General features: G+C 34.2%; 1 protein-coding gene across 2 annotated transcripts in view; it reads right to left on the bottom strand.

The window, feature by feature from the left end:
- LOC149411134 (uncharacterized) overlaps nucleotides 1-26049 on the bottom strand; it is a 41368-nt gene that overhangs the window by 1453 nt on the left and 13866 nt on the right. For both annotated transcript variants that reach the window (XM_089647195.1, XM_089647194.1), the window contains 7 exons: nucleotides 18430-18540; nucleotides 16187-16296; nucleotides 11761-11840; nucleotides 10945-11016; nucleotides 9796-10021; nucleotides 5847-5940; nucleotides 59-2886 (listed from right to left, as the gene is read on the bottom strand). In XM_089647195.1, coding sequence (XP_089503321.1) covers nucleotides 131-2886; nucleotides 5847-5940; nucleotides 9796-10021; nucleotides 10945-11016; nucleotides 11761-11840; nucleotides 16187-16296; nucleotides 18430-18540 — 3449 coding nt within the window. In that variant the 3' untranslated portion in view covers nucleotides 59-130. The remainder of the gene's footprint in view (nucleotides 1-58; nucleotides 2887-5846; nucleotides 5941-9795; nucleotides 10022-10944; nucleotides 11017-11760; nucleotides 11841-16186; nucleotides 16297-18429; nucleotides 18541-26049) is intronic.

Here is a 26049-nt window from a genome sequence, read left to right on the forward strand (position 1 = left end):
TTTAAGCACTTCGATTTGAAAAAAAAATCACTGTATGTAAAAATCACTTCAAAATTACCTGTTTTTGCTGTCTCCTGTAATTTTGTTGCACAAGCAAATTACGGCTTTTGAAAAAAACCAAGCCTGTTAATTACTTTTTACTTGTATTGATTGGCACCTTTTTAAGTTCACTACGAGAAGCAGTTTGCTGTAAAAGAAGGTCCCAGAAATTAATTTTCTCAGGAGGCTGTTCTTCAACGTGGTCTGCGCATTCAATCACTTCAGGGGATTGTTCTCTTAGAAAATCCAGGAGTTGAATTACTTCAGAAGGTTCTTGGTTAATGAATTCCTTAAGATAAATAATTTCACAAGGTCGTTCTACAATTATTTTTTTGAGATCAATTTTTTTAGAAGGTCTTCTTTTGACAAGGTCCTTGAAATTTACTTTTTCGGAGGAACATTCTCTTTTCCGTTTCTTTCGCATTTCAGTAAGATTTTTCTCCATCGACATCCGATCCCTGAGACGGTCCTTTTCTTCTTCCAATTCCTTTGACCTCTGTTCTCTGCGTTTGCCTTCTTTGTAGTCCTTACAGTTTACTGTGGAAGATTTCCACTCTTTGATATGTTTGTTTCCGTTTTCAACATGTCTTAGAGAGGAAGTACTTTTGACAGAAGAGTGTCGATGTGTACGGTTTTCACCAAACCGTTCTTTATCACGGGAGCTTTCTTTATGCCTGGATGTTTCTTTACGGTCAGATCTTGCTATATCACCAGATCTTTCTTTATTGCCAGAATTTTCTATATTACTGGATCTTTCATCATCGCCGGATGTTTCTTTATTAATGATTATTTCTATATCACTGAATGCGTCTACATCACTCAACATTTTTGTATCGCTGGATCTTTCATTATAATTGGATGTTTCTTTATTTCTGGATATTTCTTTATCACAGAGTGTTTCTTTTTTATTATTTTTTTCTTTCTCGTGACGTACTGAGTCACCTGTTTTGTTATCGCGATATTTTTCTTTATCCTCATAATGTACTTGGGGGGAATATTCTCTTTTCTGTTTCCCTCGCACTTGGGCAAGATTTCTCAACAGCCACCTCTGATCCCTGAGCCGCTCCCTTTCTTCTTCTAACTCCTTTGACCTTTGTTCTCTGCATTTCCCTTCTCTATAGTCCCTATAATTTAACTCCTTGTAATCCCTTTCAGCATGTCTTTGACAGGAAGTACTTTTGTCAGAAGAGTGTCGGTTTGTATGGTTAACACCAAAACGTATTTTATCCCGGGATCTTTCTTTATACCTGGATGTTTCTTTATCACCACATCTTTCTTTACGGTTGGATTTTGTTATATTACGATATCTTTGTTTATCGCCAGATTTTTCTATATTACTGAATCTTTTCTTATCACTGGATCTTTCATAATCACCGGATGTTTCATCATCACCAGATCTTTCTTTAGCAACGGATATTTCTCTATCACTGAATATCTCTGCATCACTCGATATTACTTTGTAACTGGATCTTTCATTATTTCCAGATGTTTCTTTACCACCGGATATTTCTTTATCACTGGAACATTCATTATGCCTGGATATTGGATGTTTATCTCTGGAACTTTCTTTATTCCTGGACAATTCTCTACCACCGGATGTTTCGTTATTCTTGGATGTTTCTTTATCATCGGATGTTTCTTTATCATCAGATGTTTCTTTATCATCAGATGTTTCTTTATCATCAGATGTTTCCTTATCACCAGATGTTTCTTTGTCATCAGATATTTCTCTATCATCAGATGTTTCTTTATCATTTGATGTTTCTTTATCATCAGATGTTTCTTTATCATCAGATGTTTCTTCATCACTCGATATTTCTATAACACTGGATATTTCATTATTCCCGGATGCTTCTTTATGGCAGGATATTTCTTTATCACTAGTTATTTCTTTATCACCAGTTATTTCTTTATCACTGGAACATTCGTTATTCCACAATTCTCTACCACCGGATGATTCGTTATTCTTGGATGTTTCTTTATCATCGGATATTTCTTTATCATCGGATGTTTCTTTATCATCGGATGTTTCTTTATCATTGGATGTTTTTTTATCATCAGATGTTTCTTTATCATCAGATGTTTCTTTATCATCAGATGTTTCTTTATCATCAGATGTTTCTTTATCACCAGACGTTTCTTTGTCATCAGATGTTTCTCTATAATTAGATGTTTCTTTATCATCAGATGTTTCTTCATCACTCGATATTTCTATAACACTGGATATTTCTTTATTTCCGGATGCTTCTTTATCAGCTGATATATCTTTATCACTAGTTATTTCTTTATCACCGGTTATTTCTTTATCACTGGAACATTCGTTATTCCTGGATATTTCATTATCACGGGATATTTCCATATCACTGGATTCATTATTCTTGCATGTTTCATTATCACTGAATCTTTCTTTAACCACAGATGTATTTTTATCAGCGAATGCTTCTTTTTTACTATTTTTTTCTTCCTCATGGTGCTCTGCATCATTATTTTCTTCTTTATTATCGTCACATTTTTCTTCATCCTCATAGTATACTACAATATCCCTATTCTTTACTTTATCACCAAATATTTTTTTACTTTGTTTTTTACTTTGTTTATTACTTCGTTTTTTACTTCGTTTATTACTTTGTTTTTTACTTTGTTTTTTACTTTGTTTATTACTTTGTTTTTTACTTTGTTCTTTCCTATCTCGGTTATCAATAGCATTCTCGTCTTGTTTAGGTATCGGGGGCACAGAAACCTTCAAAGATAATTGTTTAAGATTATTTTTATTATAAACTTCAGTGCAGTTGATTGTTAGTTGACTTCGTTTTTCAGGATAATGATATTTCTTCATAATATGGGCATCTGTTGAAAAAGAATCATGTGTTTTTATTAGTTTTAGAGGACACTCATAAAATCTGGACAATGTTAAAAAATGAAAATGCAAAAAATATTCAACATTTTTAAGTCAAAATTATTATAAAAGATTTTTAATATTACTTTCTTTATTCTTGACTAGGTTTTATTTATTCATAAAATAAAAAAAAAATAACGATTTGAAGTATTATAACAGAAATGTTGCATCTCTATTGTATTCATAAAAAAAATTCAAGAATGCAATGAAATTGTATACTCTTTTCAAACACAAAACTTATAATGGAAAAACTAAATTATAACTATTGAAAACACTTAGGTTGGAATGTACCCCCGCAACTAAAGATATTATAGAATATGAGGAGATATGCTGTGAGGTATGTCCTATCACAGTCACGATAACGGTATATTGAGCGTGATTTTAATACGCCAAGGATTCGTCAATTTAGTTGAGTTTGTGTTGTCACGGAGAATTTTTCATCCTCGTTTCATTCAAAATGTCGTCTTGTTCAGTGCAACTTTATAAAAATGCGACACGCCAAGTGAACTTCACAACAAATGGAATATCAATTTACCAGTAAGTACAAAATTAAAATACGATATCAATATTTAAATGAATTTTCAAAGTATTTATTGGCGTAAGCAGCCGCACTCTGCCGGAGAAGCTATCATGGCCGGTACATCAAAGCTAGTGATTGGACGCAATTTCATTTTTAATACCGAATTTCGATATTTCATCACGCTAACTTTAAATGTATTGTTTTTGTTGATAATTATTGCTGTGGACACTGATGGCAGAAGAAAAAAAGGCAATGTTTTTCTTTTCGAATACAAAATATTATTACCTATGATTTTTTTTTCCCCATGAACTTGAAATGAAAGGAAAAATGGAACTTAATACATCTTTTATTATCTCTCCCGCCGTAATTCAGTTGAAATAATGTGGTGTTTAAATAATTTGTGCGTATTAAGAAGTAAGTTGAGTAATTGTTTATAACCCTTCTGTACAAAATTGTAAACATTTAAATCTACCCAATGTAAAAGCCCAATGGGCGTATTAAAAGAGTAAATTAAAAAGTAAGACAAAATAAGAAAATGAAAAATAAAGTCCCTAACACGGGTAGAGCACACAGTGATGCACAAAATACTTGTTTTTATTATTGTTAAATTATTAATTGTGAAACAATTTCGTAGATACTTTCAGTATAGCCCTGGAGAAAGACCATGATTCAGAATCGAAATGTTGCTTGAAATGGATTTAGCTATGTTCGGCGACCAGATTTGACTAGCCAGGTACCTCCCCACCTTCTTCTCCCCCATCTCCTTCCCCTTCGCACCACCTTCAGCCTCACAACATACCCTATTATATAAAACACATATTACGTGTGTTATTGTGATTAACATTATTGGACAAAACCAAAAAAACTGTATGGAAGAAATTTAGCTATCTAATTGTAGGTATGAAATAATCGACATCAGCGTCCAGAGTTCAGATCACACTTATTCCTTATTATCTGTTCTGAGAATGAGAACTTTTATGAAATGAAAGTTAATCTTAAATGAATTGATTGAATTCATATTGATTTGTGTCTTGCAATCCCTATCCGTTTGTATTTTTTTGTATTTGTATGTATTGCTAATCACGAAAGTTGTTGGAACTTGTCGGCACGGGAATCTGGTCTAGTATTAGTGGCAACAAAAATGATATGTTTCATGTGTTAGTTCGGAAAGGGCAGACACTTTAGCGTAAGCGAAGGCGCGAGTAGTACTGGTTAACAAAAACAGCGACATTAGATCCCATAGTAAAAATGTTTGACAGCATATCTCCTCATATTCTAATATCTTTACCCGTAACACTAGATCCATGATTAAATTTACAATTATTAGTGATATATTTAATTTTCAACCGTCAATTCTTGGCATCATTTTATTTATTTATTATTCATTAATGCCCTATCGGACTTTTACAGAGGAAATTGACAGTTTATGTACGTAAGTGTAACATAATAAATTAATAATAGCATAACTTTGATAATTGAATGCAAAACATCTTGTTTTAGGTCTGTTTATTTTTGAGCCCGTACTTTTTAATGTATTTTCCTGATTTTGTTTTAATGCGTTTCTATAGTCCATCATTGAGGATACTTTTTTAACTTTTTGACACCAACAGTACATAAATCAAATGAGTGATTATAATAATTCAAAAGTCTTATAAGACAATTTTTTGTGACATATCTGTAAAGTGATTCTTCATATGTTGTGTCTGCATGTTGCTTCTGTAAAATGTTTTGTAAATGTTTTCTTCATACATTGTGTCTGCACATTGGGTTGGGTTGGGTCTAATTTATCTGTACAAAACTCTTTTATTTTTATTTTTTTACTCTTCTATTTCAAAACTACCAATTGGCGATCCCTTAATGAGTTTGATAACTCATGGGAGTGCAACATTGTTTGTTGTATGTTTAAAAAAAAAAAAAAAAAACTATATACAAAAAAAAAAATCAAATGCTAATACTAAGATTCATCAAATCCAAATAATAACACCTGATATTGTACATAAATCAAAGTTTCAAATATAAAGTAAGTATGTACATTCGTATACGCATACAATTATCCATGTTTGTTACAAACACCAGTAAGACTGAAAACATTTAATCAGTTGTCAAGATTGATAGCTGAACAAATGCCAAAACCGGCCAAAACTTGGCAAATATCAGGGACCGATCAAATGTAAAAAATTCAAAATGGCACTAATCGTCCATTGATTGTGGCGAAAGCTCAAAAAACCCAATCGTAAAAAGTTTTGTTTATAAGAAGAAATGCACAGTTAAAGAGTATCAGCCTTACTAATAAATGTGTTTAAAATTAATTAATTGTCAACTGATAAACAACCATTTATGTAGGTAATTCAAAACATGTTTATTAGTAAGGCTGTAATAATACAGACTTACTCAACTCTTCGGTAAGCATAATTTTTTTTTTCATTTGGTTGTGTTTCCTTCCATTAATATGTTGCTGCAGGTTGACCTGATTGGTGCATGAAATCTGAAAATATTGTTATAAAACTATAAAATAAACAAATAACTATTTCATCAATGTTCCTTACAATAGTTGGACAATCAATTTTATAAAGACCCTCAAACTATCAGTATCACAGTGACTAGGTGACTGGCCGGCAGAGCCATATTGTGGACTTGCCATGAACTCATCAATTACAAAATTTTATTCCGCATAAAGCCCCAAGGAAAGTAATTTCCCTCAAGGTCAATGTCATCTTTGGGGATGCTGTGTGGAGGGTCTTTTTGATGAAAGGAAGGAACGTGTGGTATGGATATCCATACCACACATTCCTTCCTTTCATTCAAAGGCAATGCACATATGTGCATTGCCTTTGAATAAGCAAATTCTTACTGGGGATGCTGTGTGGAGGGTCTTTTTGATGAAAGGAAGGAACGTGTGGTATGGATATCCATACCACACGTTCCTTCCTTTCATTCAAAGGCAATGCACATATGTGCATTGCCTTTGAATGCGCAAATTCTTACTGGGGTATTTAAGATTCCATTAACCACGGAAATTGCCAAAATGGTTGTTTCTATAATTGGCTGTTTCTTCACATAGAGCTGTCACTCACTGCTAACCGGAGAAAGTGATATTATGTGAGGCTGAAGGGTATGGGGAGGGGAAGAGAAAGGTGGGGATACGCCTAGCTATTCAGATCTGATTGATCACCAAACACAGCTAAAGCCATTTCAAACAACTTTTCAACTATAAAGATTATTCTATAACTACCGACCACAAGCAGTTGAAATCTTTAGGAGAATCTGTGTTTTGTTTGGGCATTAGGATACGTTATGCACAAATACATACTAGCATACATATTCAAATGCAGAAATATTTTTGACAATATCTAGATATTTGGTAACAATGCTTTTCCACTGTTTAATGAGATAACACAAATTATTTGAAATATAAATCAGACACCAAGTGAGATCATCAGCCAAGATAGACCAAATATCAACGATTTTATTAAAACATATTTATAAGTATGCATTTCTTTGGTATGTTGGCGATTGTGTTTTATTTTAAATGTAATTTTCGTTTTGTTAACAGCTTATGTTATAAACTGCGCCTGTTCTCAACACAGGAGTTCATAATGAGACAGGCAAAGCACTTCACTAATGGAAATGTAATTAATAAGAGAGTATTTACCACTCTAGAATGTGCTGCAAGTATACTATGCAGAGATGTGCAAAATGGGTACCCAAAACCATTTGAAATGCAAAATGGAAATGGGTCAAAACTTTTCCATTTGAAAATGCAAAATGGTTTTTAGAAAAGCATTTCAAATGCAAAATGCAAAATACCTATTTTCAAAATGCATCGAAAATGCAAAATGGTTTCTCAGGTCAAACAATTAAAATAATTATAGAATTTTTAAACAATTTTGTCATTTAATAATGGACATCAATGTAGAACAAACATATTACATGATGGTAAATCCAAAAACACCACGACTACAGATTATGAAACCACAAAAAATTTGCGCAGGACTAATGTTCCCAACGTAAAAACATAGAAACTGCTATCTAACATTTAATATTACAGCGTCATGGCCCCATGTTCAGTTTTTGAATCAGTATTTTTTGTAGTGGTATCACTCAATTACCAGGGCTCCTACCAGGGAGCAACTTGACAAATGTAAATTATCTCTCATAGCGAGGTTGAGGACCGACTGATATTTGGGGCTTATGAAAAAAAGATGAGTGGAGATAGTAGGAAGAATGTTGCAAAAAAGCATTTAAAATGGAAAATGCATTTTTTTTTTTTTTTTTTTTATTCACAATTAAACCCGCTAAACTACTTATGTAGTTTGTCAGCAGGGACATAGAGACAACATTTATACATTCATAAGATACAATTTGAACGATACATAATTACATAAATTGGTTACATTGCAGAAAAGTTTAAATAGCAGCATAAAAGCCTTATATAATAAGCAAGTAAAAATAAATGTATGAACAAATTAGTATTATCAACATAAAACATAAAAGCCTTATAAAATAAGCAAGTAAAAATAAATGTATGAACAAATTAGTATTATCAACAAGTACATCAATAGTTTCATAAATAGAGGTAGGTAGTCAGGTATTACAAAATAATTGTTTTTCCATTTTCTAAGAATATGAATTCCATTTCAGGGGCATCAGTATAGATCATTATTATCCAATAACCATTTCCTTAGATTATATTTAACATTGGCAGTATACATGTTATTATTTTTAATTGTCATTGGTAATAAGTTAAACATTTTGGGTACTATATAGTTTAAAGTTCTTTCACCATATTTATTAGTACATTTCGGAACTACCAGTCCTTCATTTTGAGTGTATCTTGTGTTATGTTTATGGCAAACTCTTTCCCTATACAATGAATCAGACAATATAACATGTTGACTTACAATATTATAAAACAATAATCCTCTGACAGGTAAAATATTCAGAGACTTGTATATTAATTTAATGTTACTTCTGTGTTGATTGTCATATTTATGGATTAACAATTTTATAATGGAGTTTTGTAATGTTTGTATATAGCTTATATTAGTTTTACAAGAATGTCCCCAAGAAGTAATTCCATAACGTATAGTGGATTCAGCCAGAGATAAGTAGATTAACTTTAAAGTACTTATAGGCACGAAATATTTTATTTTATAAATCCTACCCACAATAGCTCGTAGACGTTTACAAACATTAGCAATTTGTACATCCCATTTCATGTAGCAGTCAATAGTAACACCCAAATATACATAACTTTTGACAAAATCAATGGTTTCACATGAACAGGGCTGTGCAACATTTTTATGTATGCAGTCAAATGTGTGTGTATATAATGAAGGAATTATATTACATCTAGCGTGTGGAGATCTGATGTGCATAATTTTAGTTTTTTTGGCGTTTATAAAGAGGCCTGCATCATGCGACCATTTCAGTAGGGCAATAAAATCATGTTGCATAAGGTTCATTGCAGTAACCAGATCTTCGTGCGATATTACGAGCGCCGTATCGTCTGCATATACAAAATGTTTGAGAAAAGCATTTAAAATGCAAAATGGTTTTTAAAAAAGCATTTAAAATGCAAAATGGAAAATACCCATTTTGCATTTTGCATTTCCATTTGAAATGGATTTATTTGAAATAAAGCACATCTCTGATACTATGTATATTGTTTGATATTGAAACAGCTATGGGATTTATTCCATATCCCAAAAACCTGTCTAGAATATTGCCATTTCCGTTGTTCCTCTCCTTTCCTTGGTGTAGTTCTACCTACTTTAAGCAAGAAAAAAGCCTTCGAAATATACTATATAATGCTGAGTAAGATGGTAAGTTATTTCAACACAATTGTAATATGTATTGTCGTCGTCGATCTTAAATTGCCTTTGTGGCTCTCGCAACTTTGTCATTGCACTCAAAATCTTGTTACCTACAAACTAGAATCGGCCATTGAATTCGAATCAATCTAGTTGAATTTTGCATCCCCAAGTTAAGCGTCATGTTGTGAAAGATATATAAATAAGTGTTCGTTAGTTCAAAATCTTAAAACTCCAAAAGTTCTTCCGATTGCTTTCAAATTTTGACACAATGTTGCATTCAAATACACATGTGTTTTTATATACCTATACTATATAGATGTCACCTGTGACAGGTAAAAACATACATTTTTTTAAAAACAGCTCCTTCTGTTGGTCGTAAACGCAATACGTGCTATTGTTTCTCTATCTGCACAGACAGGCCAAGCCACAGCAACGAATGGCGGGGTACAGCTAGTTATAAATAAATTAGATAATAGGTGTTTATTACAAAAACAGAGGAGTTATCAAATAATGTCAGTACTTACATTACACAGGTCGCACTTGAATTCTGTCGCTATTTCTGATTCTACTTTTGCTGGGCGACCTTTGACTGCGGGGTTTAGAACTGGGGGTTTTTTAACCGTTGGGATTAAGAGCGGAGGTTTTAGCACGAGGGATTTTATAACCGGTGGTTTTTGGACTAGTATGTATTCAGTATGTATTTTGTGGGGTGTATGCATTTCTAAACTCTCACGTTGTAAAAGAATTGATCTGAAAATAAATAAAAAGTCATCATTACTTATAGACTAAGGACGGGTTGTTTCGGAGAATTTGAACAATTCATCAAATTTCAACGTTCATTTTCGGGTTCTGTGAAAGACTTATTCAAGTTCTGTTTTTATATCATTGTAGGCTAGTTGCTTGACAAAACTGAAATAAAAACAGAACTTGAAAAAATCTTTCACAGAACTTGAAAATGATCGTTGAAATTTGATGAATTGTTCAGATTCTCCGAAACAACCCGTCCTTAGAATTTCACACTGAATGGAACTAATCCCTAAGTAAAATCCAGTTTGCATTGAGACAAGCCTGTAAAAAAATAAAAATCCACTTTCGGTTGAAACAAGGCGTCTTAAAATGCAGTTATTGGATGTTAGTTGTAAGTCAACGATTTATACTACTCCTCTATTAGAAGCTTTTGTTTCTCTATTATAATTCAAGCATCAATTTCAGCAAGACCAATAATTTATTATTAATAATAATAATATTTTTTGTGGAAATCTCGTCAGGGGCACTATAAATGCCTCTATTTTTAAAATGCCATAATTTTACAGAGTTGTCAATTTTTTTTTAATTTTTTTTTTAATTTTTTTATTAAATTTAATATAATTACATTTAATACAATATAAGATATGGGTAGTCCCACAAAGCTGTGACAATCAGCTTGTCTGTAGGTTCTACCATTTAATGTTATAACATAATACACATTAGCTTAAGTTTAAATATTAATAATAATAATAACATTGTATTTCGCTAAGTCTTATGTTATTTCACCTCAATTGTACTTCACTATAATAAACTCCATTCAGGGGATCTCAGGGACTCCATTTTAGCTTAACACGGTTAAAGCTAAAATATTAATCCTGGTCCAGTTGGGCAAAAAAAAGTTTGTTTATTTTATGAAAATATCTTACAGTTTATGTGTTCCTTCCGGAGCAATGAGAAGGGGGAGATTCTGGGTCTGTTTTTTGCCTTCTATAACAATTCTGTAAATAAAACAATAATTGCCAATTACAATTGACATAAATTTAATGCTTATTATTGTTGTTTTTTTTTCATAAGGGTTTATTAGATAATGTAAGTGTACAGCAGATAAAGGGTTCAACAATATGTTATTTCAAATGATCTGCATAAAGGTTAATATATAACATATGTTTCTTGATTTTAATTAATACCTCCCTTATTGAGAATAACTCGTGTTTAGGGTTAGTATCATCTTGAGTTAATTACATTAAATAATTTCGGGAATACTACCATACATATAAAAATTCAAATTATGAACATAGGTGTACAGAATAACAGATGCCTATATGCTAATTATAGAAAAATTAAATTTACAGAAAATTTAAATTAAAATAGAATTCCGTACATATATTTACAACACTGATTTTTTTTCAAATGCATACAATATTATAACCAGATTAATTTGAGGTAAAGTTAAGTTTATTCTTAAAAATATCATAATTTTTTTCATCGTATCAATGCTGATATCCAGCTGATAGCTGTGAAGGTTCTATTCAAGTTCTATTATTATATCATTATAGGCCAGGAACTTTACAAAACTGAAATAATAACAGAACTTAAAAATCATCTATGAAATTTAATGATTTGTTCAAATTCCGTGAAACAACTCGTCCTAAATGTATTAACTGTTAATACGGCCGTATTCAAAAGGTTAATAATCTACGAGTTAATACAATATGTGTAAAGTGAAGATCACAAACACTTACAAGTTGTGGTCATGTCCGGTGGTGTAGTGATATTTTGCCATTTCCGGAGAAGTGAACGTCTTGTTGCAGATATTATATTCCTGTAAATAAATACGTTAAAGAAATCATAAAGCTTAATGCTAGTCTCACATAAGCACTTTACTCTCATGATCTGTTATGTGGGGTTGGCCTGTTCCACCATATATTATGAGAGTACAGTGTGTAATGATCTGCACTTTTCAAACTTTTCCTTCTCTTCTTTCTACGATAAATTTTCTTCAAGTCCCATAGGTAACTTTTCCATAAGGCTTTGATTATGTATATATCCAGGGTAGGAATATCCTCCCTGTCGTCTGTACAAGCTTTTGCTCCTCTCTTTATTACGCATTCCTTCAAGTGTGCGCACCCTAGTTTGTCTACGTGTTTTACGATCTTGAACGTAATCATTTCACGTGACGGTTCAGTATAAAAAGGCTTCACCGAACGTTGTGTTGGTTTTTTGTTTCTCGGTTCAGAAACCTAGTTATCTATGTATGTGTGGTATCCCTTGGTTCTTTTGAGATAGAGTGAGTTGAATCCATTACCGCTGTGTTTTAAAGCCATTTTATAAACCTTATCTTCTAAGTCGCCTGCTCCCCCCCCCTAGCTACGCGATTCTATCTATCGTAGGGTAATGTGAATATAATAAAGTGTTAGATTTTATATATGTGATATACATACGATAAATTTATGGTGTTAGTTGTCGGCGCCATCCATGTATATATTTTGGGAGGGGAAGGAGAGGAAAGGAAATGCATTTGTTCAAGCTAAGATTGGCTCCTCCTCTTTACCAAACAAAACCGATGGATGGTAATTTGAACAAGGCGATCGATATCTGCGTGTCTGGATATCGCAACCGGCCGGGTCTCCCCTTGTTCCAAATCGGCAACCGTCACGCCAGAATAAAGAAAGCCAGGTCTCCTCACCAATTTCAGAATTGCCCCAACCTCATACACCTCCAGGATAATCTACTTTACTGAGTGTAGAAGGGGAAAACCATGACATCCCTTGTCACGAATCTAGTCGCGAAAATGTGACACGTAAGGTCCTAAGTTACGCGCCACCTCCAGAAAACGTTGTAACTTCCTCGTCGTCGGGAATTTACATCCCTTTCTAGGTCAATAACATAGATAACACACGACGATCTTGTCGACATTTAGCCTGCTTTTATCGATAGGTTGTGTGCCTACCCATTCAGCCAATTATCATGTGAAATATATGCAAGGTTTACTCGAAATGCCAAATTTAGGATGAGGACTGTCTGTATTTTAATATTTGGTTCCAGTAATTATTTTATGAGGTTACTAGCATCCTCGTGTATTAGGTATGGGTAACTTCTATTGAATACCTATCCTCTCAGGTAGGTATAAACGGACAATTGGTTTGATTTTTGGCATTTAATTTAAAGAGGATGCCTACCTCTCGAAAGGAACCTGTTGAGAAAAGTTGTTCGGATGGTAGTTTTATTTCGGAGATTACCACCTCCCTCTTTTGACTCTAGATTTGTTTTTGTGCATCCCAATTTGTAAATTAGAAAGTCAAACAATAGATGAAAAGTATTCATTTTTGTTCTGTCTGGTTGCATCCGATCGCTTTCTATTCGGGCGGTCATACGCTAGAAAACTTCCCTTTCGACTGACTGTACACCGCGCCTCGGCCTATATATGAAAAGGTCATTGGCCCGTCTCCCTTTTTCAGCTGGTAGATAGTCTGATTGACACATTCCCTTTTGAAAAATTATTTGGACGACAGGGGTTGTAAACTTGGATACTGTATCCGTCCTTTAAAGGGTCTTCTGGAATTTAATAAATAATATAAAAACTCACCCTGTTAGTCTCCTCCAAATCCTAGTGTGAAACTTACCTGGTTACACACTACATAGCTAAATCAGTTTAGTTTTACGGTCTCCTCCTTACCGGCATTCCATTACATTAATCATTTTCTCCTTTTAGCGAAATCCTTGTAATTTGTTCAATTTTGGTCCCCTCCCTACGCCTATAAAAGGGTAATTAAATAATTCTGTAAATACAATTGTACCTCCCTAATCTCTGTTGGGATTCGAACCCGAGTTTTATGATTTGTTTGATTCTCTGGTTTACGATCTCCGTGGATAAAACTCCATCTCGCCAATCGTTAATTCTTCCTTAATCCGATCGGACACTTCCTGCCTTTAAATACGTTCACTCTGTTTTAAACGCAATCATTATCCTTATTATTTCCATGTTTTTAAAACAAGCAATCTAGTCCGAACTGTATACGAAATCACGCTTAAATCAACACAACTTTATAACACAATCGCGATCGCACAACACCTAGCGCCCCTGAGGTGGTTTTTTTCACAAAACGGCGCTCTACAAATTATCCAATTTTCTATCCTCACTGAGTACAACCACTTTCACTTCACACAAACACCGGATCAATAATATTTCACTTTAATTCAATATTCCACAATACTTTTAACACCATCTGAATTCACTAATTAACTGTAATCTCACACATCACTTCTGATTTGTATTCATTTCTCGGAGCTGTCAACGTACCCAAGTTCAAAAACCGACTGCCTCTTGCGATCCCCTCTTTCTTCCTTCCCGTGGGAACATGTTTACTCCAAGCCCCGCCTGTCAATCTATCCCATGTTGCTAGTCTAGACAAAAATTTTTTTGGACCACGTTTGTTTATTATTTATCGTTTATTTATGTGATTATTCAAACCATCACAAGTGGCCCTGTGAGACTAGCTTGAAGCGGATATAAATAAATACTTACAAAATAAGATTAATATTCTGGTCAAAGGATCTTCGAGAATGGAAAAGTTTTAGCACCACTTCTTTGTTTAAAGGTGCTAATAATCGAGCCCTTATGTGGAAAAACAGTGCTATGTGAAAAAGTGAGTTCTGAGGCTGATAAACATTTCATTTATAGAAACATTTCATTCATATATAGAATTAAGCATAATCTACACCAACACTTTGTTGAATCCTACAAATTAGAGTAGCGTTGGTAAATTAGTTTTAATGTTTTGTCTTATATGTAGTGTTGTTGTAATTTATTTTTTACTTTATGTTACTCTTACGTTTTACTAATATTGCTTCATATTTTTTAACATTTTCTCATTACACTTGTAATCAGAATTTTACAAGTGTGTATTTTTTACCTTCTTTAAAATGGATTACATCTATTTACTGTCAATATCTCCTGTATAATACATATTCTCTTATTGTACTGCATCATGTATCACTTCTATGTAAAAGCCTTTTTAGGCGTATATATAAATAAATAAATAAATTTGACTGCAGTGAGCAGAATAAAATTTACATTGAGTCAAATACATTGAAATTCAAATAAGTGTATATGTAATAAGGTATTTCCAATTTTGAGTCAGTATAATAAACAAAAAACAACACCTTTTTTATTGTACTTCAATCAATATTTTTTTTCGTTTTACTATCAAAAATTTCCATAAAATTTAAAAATTCCAAACATGTTACTCCAAATTAACAAATAAGAAAACAATGCAGAAATAAAACTTGTAATAGTGACAAATATGCCAGGAGCCGATCGCACATACCGGCAGTTTCAATTAAGCAATGACTGACTTGTAGGGACTTTACCGTTGCACGGAAAAAGAGTGCGCTACCGGCTATCACTATAAGCCTTGTACTGCCATCTGTGGTTGAGATTTTAAAACAATTATTGCTGTGAACATAGATAGACATATGGCGCGTAATTTAAATAGGTCTGCTCAAAAACAGAATTATTTCGATAGCGCTGTTTTTCCGCATAAAGGCTCAATTATTATTATTATTTTTGTTATTTGTGTTTGGGGTGTTATGCCGTGTTGCACTAACTCCTTCTTTAGCCAATGTTTCGGACAGCATTGCAGTGTCCATCATCAGGGCAGATGTGTTACCAGATAACACATCTGCCCTGATGATGGAAACTGCAATGCTGTCCGAAACGTTGGATAAAGAAGGAGTTAGCGCAACACGGCATAACACCCCAAACACAAATAGCAAAAATACTTTTGGCCGTGAAAATCTTAAATCATATTTGCTCAATTATTTATTTATTTTTCATGGTCTCCATAAAACAGTTATACAATAACTGTAATATATACTATAGAGAAGATAACAAATGTAGAACACAGGTACAGTAAATGAGAAATGGTAAAAAAATATATACATAAACAAGTATGTAGTAACAATAACAAAGAGAAGATGTAAATAAAATGTGTATATTTATTGAAGATTTAAAAATACTAAAGACAACAATATCAAATGAACATGCAACAGGTGACATTATTGTGCTATTTTACGTTGGTACAACTAGAAAAGGATGATAAGAAATAAAAGTATAAAAAATCAACCTGTAAAAAGTTTTTAGTATAATAGATCTATTCTTGCACTCACCGGTTTTATTTTGGAGGCTTCTGGTACAATAAACCCAGTGGAGGTACTCCACTCCTCCATCCATTGCTGAATCTTCTTCATATGGTCTATGGATTTGTAATGTTGAAATCCTGAAAGATTAAAATTTTATGAAAAACATCTAAACTGTTCAAAAGTAGCAGAGCTAAGTTTTTATTCATTGAAGAAATGAACTGTTAGAAATGTAATCAGATTTTCTTGTGAAAAACAGTGATTTCAGTAACATTTCACAACATTTACAATTAATAACATACATACCAGTACATTAATCAATTACATCCAATCATCATAACAGTTGCGATGCAGCTTCGTGGTACAAAAAAAATACTTATTCAAATTTTGAATTCAATGAGGTTTGACTGAAAAATATCAATCTCAGAAGAAAGGTGGTTTAATAGCGTAGTCATTCTCCCCAGAGACATGATCATTGGTAGTAGGTTGGTCCTGCCTCTTGGAAAAATAAAAAGTGAAGTTATCGGGGACATAAAACTTAATACGTTCCAGAACATCAGGATTGCAAATATGCCCATTGAGCAGATTGCAATTTTACGTCTAAACGATCTAGTCCTAGTATTCCAGCATCAGTCAGAGGTGCATAAACATTTTTTGCACCTTTTCTATATCATCTGAGTATAGGGCATCCAAGGTTCCCCATATTACCGAGCCACTCTCGAGAATGCAGAGAACCAGAGTAAAGTAAAGCATTTTTATGACCGCCGTGTAAGAAAAGTATTTTGCATTGCAGATTACAAAACGTAGCATTTGCTTGGCAGTGTTGCACACCGAATCGATACAAGAACGAAAAATCAGGCGCCTGTCAAAAGTGATTCCTAAATCCTTTTGTTACTGAAGAAATGTTTTTTTACGAGGCGCCAGACAATTTATAGTTAAAGTACAGTGTACAGTTTGCCCTTGTAAGCACATGTCACCAATTTACATAAGACTTTTCAACTCCACAGGCCAATGAAATTGAATATCTTTTGAAAGATAATTATTAAAAGAAAGAAACCAGTGGTTTTATATATTTATATTTCATAACATATTACAATATATACAGCTATTAGCAAGTGTTCTTTTTTTTTAAAGAAAGGCAAACATTCCCGGGTTACAAATAACCATTGACAATATTTGAAAATCTCCTACTACCACCACAGTAAGTGGAAAATGTTGCAAGTTTTGTGATGGAGGACTTAGCCAGCCGAGGAATTGAACATACTACACCTGGGTGGGACTCAAACGCGATGCCAACTCAGCCACCGACCGGACCGGTTTATATGAAGATATTTGCTTTTTCCTTTGTCTGAATCAATTTCACTGAAAAAGTGCTGTGTAGGTACAATGATTTGCTTGCAATTAAAACTTCCCACATTCACAAACTGTTATTATTAATACATACACATATTTAAATTTATTACTACCTACCTAGTCTGTCAATAACATATTTATGTTCAATTTTTGAAGACATTATTAGCGATTCCTAAACGAAAATTTGAAACAGAAAATCAGGAATCATCCAGGACTCGAACGCAGGACTCTTGCCTTGCCGGGGCACAGCTTTACCAACTGAGCTAATGGGACCCATCTCCTTCGGTCATATTTAACTGTATTATACTTCGATTAAGAACTACCGACATTATCTTCATTTTTCTCACTGCACATTTTTATTGGCAGCTCTTTATATATGATCGCAAGATTCAACCCGAACTAAATGCAATCTGGACAGTGTCTTATATTAATATAAATTATTTTTATTTTAATGTGCGACATCTATTGACTTTTTTCTGCAAGTCTAGGATAAATATTTTATTTTTTGAAATAACCTAATGAGTAAAACTTCAAATTGTAATATTTAATTATTGAAGAGAATATTAGCGATTCCTAAACGAAAATTTGAAACAGAAAAATCAGAAAAAGATACGGTCACATCTAGGACTCAAACCCAGGACCCTTACCTTACCGGGGCACCGCTCTACCAACTGATCAAATAAGAAGAAAAAAAAAGAGTTTTTTAGTCATAATAGACATAACCACATATCCAATGACAATCCTGGTGAACTTTATCAAAGGTTACTGTTAATGGAAATGAGGTAAAATAGGAGATGGCGCAACGTGGTTATGGCCTAAGTGCTCACGGAAACTATATACATATGTAAACCATCTTTAAAAAAAAGATCTTCACAGATCTTAAGCGGAATACATTTAAAAAAATATTGGTTTTGACTTACCTTTACAGATGGATTTAAATTCCATTTGACAAAGTTCGCATGAAAAAACCTTAAACTTGAGTAACAGTTTGCTGGGAAGACACTCCACTAAATCACTGCGAATTCGGTAACCTAAAATAAAATAAGAAAAATCTTAGTCAATATTTTGTTCGCTGTAGAATGTTATGGCACATTCCCATGCAGGGCCAGCCCTGAGCCAAACGGGGCCCGGCACTAGTAAAAACCTCAAGGGTGCTGTACGGGACCAAGTTAGTGAAGCCCGCACAAATACTGCAAATTCAATAGGGCACCGGCACACATTGACACCTTGATCTGAGAGTTTTTGCAGGGGCAGTAGAAAAACATTAAATTAAACAAGTATTACTTTCCCGAGTACTCTCGGATGAGAAGTGACTGTTTGTACCAGTTACTTCTCTATTTATTGGACAAAATTATACATTAAATCTCACACATGTTCAATGAGAGAAATTAGCGATCACCCTTATCTCTTCACTGTGTTGAACAAAACAAAACATTAGTTTTTAAATGTATGGTGGCGCCGAAAATCCATTAATATTAACTATAGCAGTCGCACATTAAGGATGTGGAATAATATTATAGTATTGCTACGACCCTCGGTTGAGGCGCAGTAAATAAAAACTTAACTCTGTACGGCGAGCGGTTGTCGAGAAGTTCTCTTCGTGGTTGATGTATAATTTAGAGATCTGGACACTGAGGATGTGTATGTAAGATCTGCAGGTGTAAGTGTGTAAGTATCTTGGAGTGATACAAGTTCCAGTGTGTAAGTATCTTGAGGTGAATATATGGATTCCACACAATAACAACTTTATAGATTTAGTTGAATTACTTTATTTATATAGAAGTACACTTATTTATTTAATTAAATGATAAGTACATTAATTAAATGACAATGACAATAATGCGTAGAGGTGCAGCGTGTAAGCAGCACAAGTGATGTTAATTGTGAACGTAGGGGAACAGCTTGTTCCTGTTTATATAGTATTCCACGCCTCTGGGACCGTGAGAGCATTGTGGACTTTAATCCCTAAGATGCAAAAAAGGGTCATGTGACTAATTTGAATATTGCATCATCGATTAGTTTCCCAAAATAATAGGGTTCCTTTTAAAAGTGCCGAAGAAATGAATGTTTGCCATTATAGCTTACTTTTGGGGCACCGGCTAAGATTAACAGTAATATTAAGATGTAGAAAGAAATAAAGGTTGATTTTAATTACTTAGATTTATAGCATAGGCTGGGATTATAACATATCTCCCCCCTTAAAATGAAAGCAACGGTTTTTTAAGTTTAGTTGCTGTAATTATACTTCAAATTATTTTCACTTGAAGATAGATCTTGAAGAGGTACATCTTCGTTTTCCAGATTTGTTAAATTTCTGAATGTCATACTTGGTTGGATCCTTGTAGTGGATCGTCTAGGATTGTTACATTGATTATATATCCTGACACAACATTTATTATCGTCGTCATTATTTAAAAAGTAAGAATTAATTATTCTAAAGAATTTACAACATTTCAATAGTTTGTAAACAATAAAAATAGTTAGCATAGCAGATAATGTATAGATAACAATTTGAAATTTTGTTGAATGTTTAATAGTGGCTTTGAATTATATGATTTAAGATCTTCATTGAATTGGTCGATTTTATGAGATGCCAAATTAATGTCATCGTGTTGCAAGTTAATTAAATTTATCGGTTCAAGTTCATTTAAGGTTTCATTATATTTTTTCATATTACAGCAATTGTCGTCGACAATGTTTAAAGTTGGAATAGGGTTAACATATTCTGTGATGAGATTACTTTTTGCAATTAATTGTGTGAGACCTGCATAGGCTCTACAACTTGAATTTAAAGTTAATATTCCAGTATGGAATAGTTTGATATCAAAAATATTATTTCTATCTTTACAGTCGATAGTTATTTTAGAAGGATGAGAATAAGTAAAAATCCATTTATTATTTTTTATAGGCTGCCATAAGATTATGTTGCCTTTGATGATCCTACTAAAACATTCATTAGGTATTTCATTAATATAAGCAGACAATAAAATTGTCTCGCATATTGGATCGGAGAGAGTGGATAACACATCTAGATCCTTACATACAAAATTTTCATTGGTAATAGTTTTACAATTATTCTTAAAATTATCAAGGTACACATAAAACGATTTGTCCTTTGTGATTGCTAAATATTTATGGTTAGGAATAATTAAGGAGAAGGTATTAGGGATATCAATATTTGGAACAGGTAGAGGAACTACATGAAATAGGTTGTATTCCTGCGAAGTTACTAAAGGTATTTTTGTTATGAAGATGAGTTTATCATCAATATAATAGGCAATTACATCTGATATAACGATTAAAGAGTGAATATTTTCGAGTTTTAAACTTAAGGGGAATTCTTTTCCGCTTGGTAAATGTTTAATATTAGAGTTTAGTTCGAAGTAAAGTTGTTGAGGAGTAATTATGTCTGGATGTAAAATTCCTTGTTTAGAAAATAAAATAGCATTGATTAAGGAATCAATTTGTTCATAAAAATATTCGGTTGTTTCGAATAAAGAGCTTGTTTGCGAGATAAGTATATTTTTAATTTCTTGCATATTCATTTTATCGTGGTCTTCCTTAAAATGGTTATTTATTTTTATTCATAGTATATTCGTCATAGTTAAGTTTAGTAAGGGTAGAATTGAAATTTATGAGAGTCGATTTAGTGACTTGTAATTGTTCTTTCATCAGATTATAAATATGTTTGTCATCTGACATGACGCGTTCAATCGCATCGTCATAATATTGCGCATCTTCGGAGTCGAGGGTTCCGAAAACAGCTTTAAATATTTTTCCAACACCATCGATTAAACCGCGTTTTGTGCGTTGGTTGGAAACGAGGTGTGTAATTGATTCATATTTAGTTTTACATTTTTTAATAGTATTAAAAACAGGTTTTAAAAGATCTTTGCAATTGTCGTTAGGTACGTATGATAAATATTTGGAACATGTGCTTTTAGTTAAGGCATAATTATCTAATAATTAAAATAAAATAACTTTGTTTAAATACCGCATAATTATCTTCTAAAATTCGTATTTGTCTAGGGAAGGTACTAATATTTAAGTAGGTAATAACTTTCCAATCATCATTATAAACTTTTAATTTTCCAATTTGATCGAAGAAGAGTTCATTTCCAGTGGTTATTGGTTGGACGTCTTGGGAAAGAATTAAAATAGTCTTGAAGGACCTGGAACAGGAGAGAAAGCGCGATATGGCTTAATTCTGTTAACATGGAATCTTTTTAATGAATTATTTTCCATTCTTATGGTAACATTATGATTATTATGAACCTGTACAATCTTGTACGGTCCTTTCCAATTAGGAATAAGTTTCTTGCTTAATGATTTAGGTTTATTAGTATTTTTTATTAATATTAGGTCGTTAATTTTATAAATATTATTCGATACATTTCTATCGTAATATTTTTTGGATGTCTCTTTGGCATGTCCGATTCTTTCACGGGCAAGTGATCTGGTAATGGCGAATTTATACTTTAATTGGTTAAGATAGCTTTCGTAAGTTGGGTTTGAATCTGGGTTTTCTAAAGAGCTTGGTAAAATAGGTTTATGTCCAAAGACAAGTTCGTAAGGAGTGAATTTAGTTGTACAGTGAGTACTTGTATTATATGAAAACATAGCTAGAGGGATATAGTCGTCCCAATTTGTTTGGTCGCTATCTATACAGGGTGTCCGGAAACTCGTAGTACAAGCGGGAAACTGGTGAATCTACATCACATTTGGAGTCGATTTTGTAGTATAATTTTTTTTTATTTGAGCTTTCGTTATCGAGTAAATCGAGTTTGAAGTTGATTTTTTTTTTTTTTTTTTTTTTTTTTTTTTTAATCAAATTCTTATAAATTATTACTGAAGATCAAAGTACCCAACTAATTAAAACTATTTGAAAGTAAAACAAATGAAGAAACTCGGATTTGAAGCATTATTTTGAAATCACCCTTCATTTAACCCGGTGTAATCATAAAATATTTCTGCTCTGCAGGGTTAAAACATCTGTTATTCAACCCTAAACACCAGAAAAAACTTTAACCCTAAAATAGCCGAAAATTTTTTTTTTTTGGTTTTTTTTTTTTTTTTTTTGAAAATGCTCAAAAAAAAAAACTTTATGTTTTTTTGGGTTCCCCATGTGGTGTAGATTCTCCAGTTCCCCGCTTGTACTACGAGTTTCCGGACACCGTGTATAATGAGTAAGATAATCCTTTAAAGTAGAATGAGAGCGTTCTAGTGCTCCATTTGTTTGTGGATGATAAACGGTAGTTTTCAAATGTTTTATTTTAAATAGGTTGGTAAGATGTTTCATTAAATTACTAGTAAATTGAACACCTTGATCTGTGAGGATTGACTTAGGTATTCCATAGTGAGAAAAGAATTTAACGAGGCAATCAGCTACAGTTTCTGTTTCTGTAGAGTTAACTGCATAAGCTTGAGAAAACTTTGTAAGATCGTCTTGTAATGTGACGATGTATTTATTATTATTGACAGTTTCATTAAGTGGTCCGACTATGTCGACCGCAATTCTTTCAAAAGCTTCCGTGGAAGTGGTAGTGATTTCCATTGGAGCTTTATATGCTCTTCTGTCAGTTTTATTTTTTTTCAGTGGATACAATTTTTCACATAATAATCGCTGTGCTGAAGCTGCCAGACTCAAAAATACGGCTTTTAATGCACTCCGGAAGATTAGCTCCATGAATAACCTTTCGGAATACCGAAAACGGGCAAGGGATTGTAAGGGAGTTCTAAATAGAGCTAAGAGCGATCACGACCAGAGAATTGCGAAAAAGCTGGCTGACTGCCCCACTGGTAGCCGTGCTTTCTGGTCACTCGCTAGCTCGATCGGAAGAAATTTCTGCAGAACCACTTTCCCACCTCTGACCAAGCCTGATGGTCGGCTGGCTAACTCGGCCCGCGAGAAAGCTGAATTATTAGGCAAAATTTTCGCGGAAAACTCAACTCTTCAAGATAACGGAGAGACTTCCCCTTCCATTCCGCACTGCGGTTTTCAAATGGAGGAACCGAAGATCCGGAACAGAGAGGTTCTCCGAGTCTTGAACGAGCTGAAAGTCGACAAAGCCAGTGGGCCGGACGGAATACCTGCCTTGGTCCTCAAGAGGTGTTCTGCAGAAATGACTCCAGTGCTCGCGAAATTATTTAGGCTCTCTCTCAAAGGTGGAAAGGTGCCAGATCTTTGGAAAAAGGCAATCGTCCACCCAATCCCAAAAAAGGGGGACCGCTCCGACCCTTCTAACTACCGCCCCATAGCCATCACTTCCATACTCTCGAAGGTATTAGAAAGGGTGGTTAACAACAAATTGCTCACATATCTCGAGAATAACAATATCCTAAGCGATCGGCAATATGGATTTCGTCGGAACCGATCGTGTGGCGATCTACTCGGATATGTAACGCATATTTGGGGGCGGTACATGGAACGTTTTGGTGAAACCCAAACCGTTGGGTTGGATATCTCCAAAGCCTTTGACAGAGTCTGGCACCGGGCGCTTGTCGGGAAGTTACCATCGTATGGGATCCACCCAACCCTGCATAGTTGGATTGCGGACTTTCTGAGGGGAAGAACAATTCAAACCGTGGTTGACGGCTCTTCTTCCTCACCGCACCAAATCAATGCGGGGGTGCCTCAAGGATCTGTGCTGTCTCCGACGCTGTTTTTATTGCACATCAACGATCTCGTTGAATGTGCACCAATTCACTGCTACTCTGATGACAGCACCGTTCACGAGGGTTATCTTTTTGACAGGCCCCCTTCCACCTATGATGTCCGAACAGCTCGGGAAGTTTTGAAGCGAAAAATTGACCACCACCTAGAGATGGTTCGTGCCTGGGGTAAGGCCAACTTGGTCAGTTTCAACGTCTCAAAAACCCAAGCGTGTCTGATTTCGGCAAAGAGGGAGATCAATGACTGTCTGGTGCAATTTGATGGGAGCACTCTCCCCAATAAAGACTCCATTGAAATGCTTGGAGTTACTATATCAGACCAGCTCAAGTATCGGGGATCCATAGAAGCCCGAGTAAATCAGGCCTCCAAAAAGTTGGGCGTCTTGTACAGGGCTAGGAGATTCTTCAACAGTGACCAGCTGCTGACCCTGTACAAGTCTCAAGTCCGCCCAACTATTGAATTTGGGAGCCACCTTTGGGCTGGTGCCCCAAAATACTTGATAAACCTGCTTGAATCTGTGCAAAGGAGAGCGATCCGTCTGATTGACAATCCATTGTTAACAGACCGATTGCCTTCTCTAATGCATAGACGCAATGTAGGCATGCTGTGTCTGTTCTACAGGTATTTCAATGGAGCCTGCTCCAAGGAGCTAGCAGCATTGATTCCTGATGCACCGGTGCACGTGCGCGAAACTCGACGGACACGAACTGAACACCTGTTCACTGTTGACGTTGGCTTCATGAGAACGGGCCGTTTTTACGACTCGTTTTTGTGTAAGTCGGCTCGTATGTGGATCAAGCTACCGGCATCTGTTTTTCCTCCCTCCTATAATCCGAGCCTCTTCAAGGCCCGCATTAACAAATCCCTTCCTACAGCCCCTACCTTACTCCGCCTCACAACGCCGCCCAACTGGGTGGTGACATAGTTCCCCTGTCTGTGCACTGCACAGGCAGGGACACTCTTGTGAGGTGTCACATAAAAAAAAAAAAAAACAGAACTCAACAACTATGTACAAATTTTTTCACTGTGATAGAAACTCTAAATCCAGTTCCAAAACAAGGGGAGGCAGAGTACTAATTGCAATAAAGAAGAAATTGATTGTAAAGTAAACTCAAAACAAAAAATAACACACTCGAACAACTATTTGTACAAATTGATACCACTGTAGAAAAAATAATAATTGCAACTTTGTACACACCGCCACTATCTGATGCCGGAAACTATTGAAGCCACAGCGAAGACGTTGAAAATCTACTCTACAAATACCCTAACTCTAAAATTATTATTCTCGGAGATTACAACCTCCCTAACCTAAAATGGAAAACAAGTGATAGTGGTTTCATTGTTAATGAAAGCGAAAATGATCATGCACGTGAGATTTTAGATGACAAATTTTTTAAATCTTTTCCAACATAACTTTATATAAAACACAAATGATCGCTTACTAGATCTAGCAATATCAAATTATGCTAAATTCATTGAGAAATGTAATGATCCTCTGATACCCGTTGATAACCATCACCCCCCTCTTTATATTAAGTTAAATATATGTGGCGTCAAGCCGAAACCCGTTGAAAAAACTCTCAACTACAAAAAAGCAGATTTTGAATCTATAAATTCTCATCTTCCGCATGTTGACTGGTCTTTTTTGTCTGACATTAATACTGACAATTCCTTAGAAAACCTATATTCAATATTCTCCACCACCATCAAATCATATGTACCACTATTTACTCCTAAAAAACATACATATCCAACTTACTTATCATCAGAACTAATAGCCTCACTACAACAATAAGAAATTTAAAAAAAACTCAGAAGAAAATCGACTATGCAAATTTCAGTGAAAGTAGGAAAAAATGCAAAG

This window comes from Hesperophylax consimilis, chromosome 26 (assembly GCF_061612785.1).
Source record: "Hesperophylax consimilis isolate HC1 chromosome 26, BYU_Hcon_1.0, whole genome shotgun sequence".
Classification (NCBI taxonomy): Eukaryota; Metazoa; Arthropoda; class Insecta; order Trichoptera; family Limnephilidae; genus Hesperophylax; species Hesperophylax consimilis.